Source organism: Trachemys scripta, chromosome 4 (genome assembly GCF_013100865.1).
Source record: "Trachemys scripta elegans isolate TJP31775 chromosome 4, CAS_Tse_1.0, whole genome shotgun sequence".
NCBI lineage: Eukaryota > Metazoa > Chordata > Testudines > Emydidae > Trachemys > Trachemys scripta.
In genome coordinates, this window is record NC_048301.1 from 139863251 (window position 1) to 139867236 (window position 3986).

At 54.6% G+C, this 3986-nt stretch overlaps 2 protein-coding genes across 3 annotated transcripts in view; both read right to left on the minus strand.

The window, feature by feature from the left end:
* PHKG2 (phosphorylase kinase catalytic subunit gamma 2) overlaps positions 1 to 244 on the minus strand; it is a 19508-nt gene extending 19264 nt beyond the window's left edge. Inside the window, exon 1 of one of the 2 annotated variants that reach the window (XM_034768254.1) lies at positions 152 to 244. The gene's annotated coding sequence lies outside the window, so the exon portion shown is untranslated. The remainder of the gene's footprint in view (positions 1 to 151) is intronic. The other variant, XM_034768255.1, reaches the window with a different exon arrangement.
* A 1871-nt stretch (positions 245 to 2115) lies between these two features.
* Positions 2116 to 3986, minus strand: part of TMEM265 (transmembrane protein 265) — a 3772-nt gene continuing 1901 nt past the window's right edge. Inside the window, exon 3 of the mRNA XM_034768348.1 lies at positions 2116 to 3553. Coding sequence (XP_034624239.1) covers positions 3395 to 3553 — 159 coding nt within the window. The 3' untranslated portion in view covers positions 2116 to 3394. The remainder of the gene's footprint in view (positions 3554 to 3986) is intronic.

The window sequence follows — 3986 nt, forward strand, 5'->3', positions numbered from 1 at the left end:
CCCCATGTGTGCCCCCTCCTCCAGCTTCCCCCCCCACAGGGTGTTCCCCCTCCCCCCTCATATGTGCCCCCTCCCCGGGGCATCCCCCTCCTCCAGCCCCTCACGTGCCCGCCCCCCGGGACTCGCACTCCCGGCTCCCACCAACACTCACCCGGCACCCCGGTTTCGAACCGGATTCCCAGCCCCGCCCCCGACGCCTGCCCCGATTGGCCCGCACTGTCCCCGCCCCCCTTCCCACCCCACATGGGAGAAGAGGGAAGGCGGCCAATCAGGAGGCAGGAAGAGCGAGTCGCGAGCCGGGGGTCATGAGCAGGGGAGCCAATAAGAGGCGGAGCTAAGAATTAAGCTGCAGCCTGATAGGCCAATCGAGCTGCGGGGTGGTGAATGGCGGTCAGCCGGACCAATGAAGAGTCGAAGGAGGGGTTTGACTCTGAGTGAGCGCTCAATTGACCAATCACCAACGGGAATGTGGAGCAGCACGATTGACAAACCACGCAGCCAGTCAGCCGAGGATGGGGGCGGGTAGTTCCGTATAGCTAACCAATCAAGAGCCAAGAGAGGGCCAGCCAGCGGGGAAGACGGGGGAGCTCTTAGGGGAGCAGCTTCCTGGGTCAGCAAAGGGTCAGCCAGGTGACCTCTGACCCCAGAGGCAGGGTTAGGGGCCCTCACGCAAAGGGCCCCCCCCCCAGTCTGGTCAGGTGACCTGACCGGTGCCCTGGGCTGTCACATGGCAAACGCTGACCCCAGCTGACCCCGCAGTGCCCCCAGGTCACGTGACACCCCAGCCCCTGGTGACCCTTGTGACACGGCCCTCAGGCGGCTGGGTCGGGGGCGCTGCGGTGGGGGGCTGCCCTGGGCCCATCCTGCCCCCGAGGCCCCGTAGAGCCCAAGGCAGCGAATGTCACCCCAGCCCCCCTGCACTGAGCCCAGCCCCTGGCTCTTGGATAAAGCATCTGGGCTGGACGTGAACGGGGGGTGGGGAGGGACCTGTATCGCTCTCCCCAGTGCGCCCGATTCACCTTCCTGCTCCTCCCCTTCTCCCCATCCACGGCTCACATCAGCCCCTGGTTGCCCCTGCGCCGCGCTGGGCGTTCGTTTGTCCGCTCTGACCCTTAGATCCTTTTCAGTGTCACTGCTGCCCTGGCTAGAGTCCCCCATTCGCGTGCTCTGGCCTGCGTTTCTCGGTCCCAGCGGTATAGCTCTGCATTTGGTTGTGTTAGTGTAACCCACACACCTGGGTGTGGTGTTGTGTCCCATCTAGTAGCACCGAGACCACTTAGAGAGAGAGAGAAAATGAGTCTCCTCTCCAGCCTTAGCTAACAGCCAGTTGGCTTTTAGCTCATGCGGTAGAGAATCATAGAATATCAGGGTGGGAAGGGACCTCAGGAGGTATCTAGTCCAACCCCCTGCTCAAATCAGGACCAATCCCCATCTAAATCAGAGGCTCATGCACTAAGCTCCAGCGCTCCCAGGTTCAATTCCGCCCACTGACGACCGGGGTCTGTCGGCGTTACATTAGGACCCTTTTTGTTTGAATGGGCCGAGCTTACTCTGACCCAGAGATCCCTTAGTGCCAACTAGCGGATGACATAAGTGATGCACAGAGGTTTACAGGCATCCCCTGGGGCTGGTATATGCATAATAATTCACCAGTGGAGGGGCATGTGATGTCTCCACTGAGCCAGTAGGCCGCTAATCAGCTTAATCTTTGCAAAATGATAATAATATTTAAGAAGTTACGTTTCTGTACTGAACATTGTGGTCTTAAGGTGTGTAAGTTAAGACGCGTCAGCTGAAGGCAGAGGTGCTTATCTCTCCCTGGCTGACCATTGTGTATTGTGTGTCTTACAACATAAATCTATCTGCATCTGGAGCCACCAGCTAATCAAGACGGCCAGGTGAACAAGAGATCACACAATCTACAGGAAGCAGCACCACACACTAGGAAGAGTTGTCCTGTTTATGACTAAGATCACAGCCAGCCTGCTTGTTACTCACTGGGAGAAAGACTTTGGGTGACCTAAACTTCATTAGACCAGGAAAGTGTCTTGTTATTTAAATCTAGACTCTAGAAGGCTTATTATGATTTTGTTTTAAATGTAACCCCTTGTTTCTAATACTTTTACCTACTTGTTATTATATGAATCGCTGTTGTTTGCTTTCACTGTACTTCTTTTCGCCATAATCAAAGAGAAGTGCTGGGTGTTAAGCAGAGCAGTGATCCTGTGGTAAGCTGAGGTGTAGCATTTCTTTACGAACAGCAGGTCTGTGAATTCTGTGTCCAGCGGAACAGAGGCTGGACACTGCAAATTTATCAACACTTACTTACTTCCAGATCATTGATGAAAATGTCAAATAGTGTCTGGCCAAGTACCGATCTCTGCAGAACCCCGCTAGAAACACCCCCATTCAGGGATGATTCCCCATTGACAGCTGCCCATCAGCCCGTTCTTAATCCATTTCCCTTGTGCTCTGTTGCTGTTGCATTGTGCTAGATTTTTAATCAGAATGTTAAGTGAGTCTAAGTCAACTGCCTTACAAAACCCCTAAATATATTACCGCTACCCAACTGCCTTTGTCAACCAAATTTGTAACCTTGTTAAAGAATTAAATCAGCTTTGTCTGACAAAAATGTATTTTCCATAAAACAGTGCGGTCTGATTTTAACTACATCTTTTCAGTCTTTGTTGACGGAATCCCTTATCAGCGTTTCCCTTATGTCGCCCAGGATCGAAGTCATGCTAACCAGCCTATAATTCCCCTGGTCACCCTGCTTGCCCGGCCCAGTATTAGCATTCTACCAGTCTTCTGGAATTTCATTCCAACATCTATTAAAAATTAACATTTTCAGGCCTGTGAGCTCCTCGGCCAACTTCGTTAGGACTTTTGGGGACATGTTATCTGGGCCTGTGATTGGAATGTGTTTAGTAGATGTTGTTTAACATCCTCCTTTGTCATTAATGGGCTGGAAAGTACTTCATCATCCTCATATGATAGGAGTTCATCATCCTGTTTCTCTCCAAATACAAAGCACCTTTTGTACATCCTTATTAACAGCTTTACCATCTCCGTCTAGGAACAGAATCAGTCTGGTCCTTAGCCCTACCAGCCTTGGATTTTTCCTTGATGTTTTTAGGTTCCTTTATCGCTATCTCTGCTGGGACTAGACAGTCACAGACGATCCTGTCCCACTCCCCACGCTGGTCTCTCTGAAGTCTCAGTCCCAAGCCACGGAGAAGCCGGAGCTGCTCCAGAACTGGCAGGGCTGGGGAGATTCCAGGCCAGTTGTGGTGAGATGCAGCCAGGACAACTCCCATCCTGCAGTCCCAAGAGAGAGAAATCAGACCTGGGAATCCCCCTGATCCCCCAGAGCCAATGAGGATGTGGCAGGAGATCACTCAGCCCTGGCAATCAGGTAGGAGATGAGTCCCATGAGCAGCGGCACCAGGATGAGCAGAGACACCCAGACCCCGATGCTGAGAAGGGAGAACCGGAAGGACTTCCGGGCCCAGAGAGCCGCGTCAGGAGAGTTTGTCTTCCGCTTCTCGTTGGCCTGGAGAGAAAAGGGAGAATCACCAGAAGCACGGCCCTGTCATCCTCCCTCACTGCTATATCCCAGCCCCTGGTAGCCCCCTGCACCGAAACACGGCCCCCTGCCCCCCACTACATCCCAGCCCCCAATAGCCCCCAGCACCGAGACGTGGCTCCCTGCCCCCCGCTATATCCCAGTCCCCGGTAGCCCCCAGCCCCGAGACATGACCCCCTGCCCCCCGCTATATCCCAGTCTCCGGTAGCCCCCAGCACTGAGACACGACCCCCTTCCCTCCGCTATATCCCAGTCCCCGGTAGCCCCCAGCCCCAAGACATGACCCCCTGCCCCCCGCTATATCCCAGTCTCTGGTAGCCCCCAGCACAGAGACATGACCCCCTGCCCCCCTGCTATATCCCAGTCCCCGGTAGCCCCTGGCCCCGAGACGTGGCCCCCT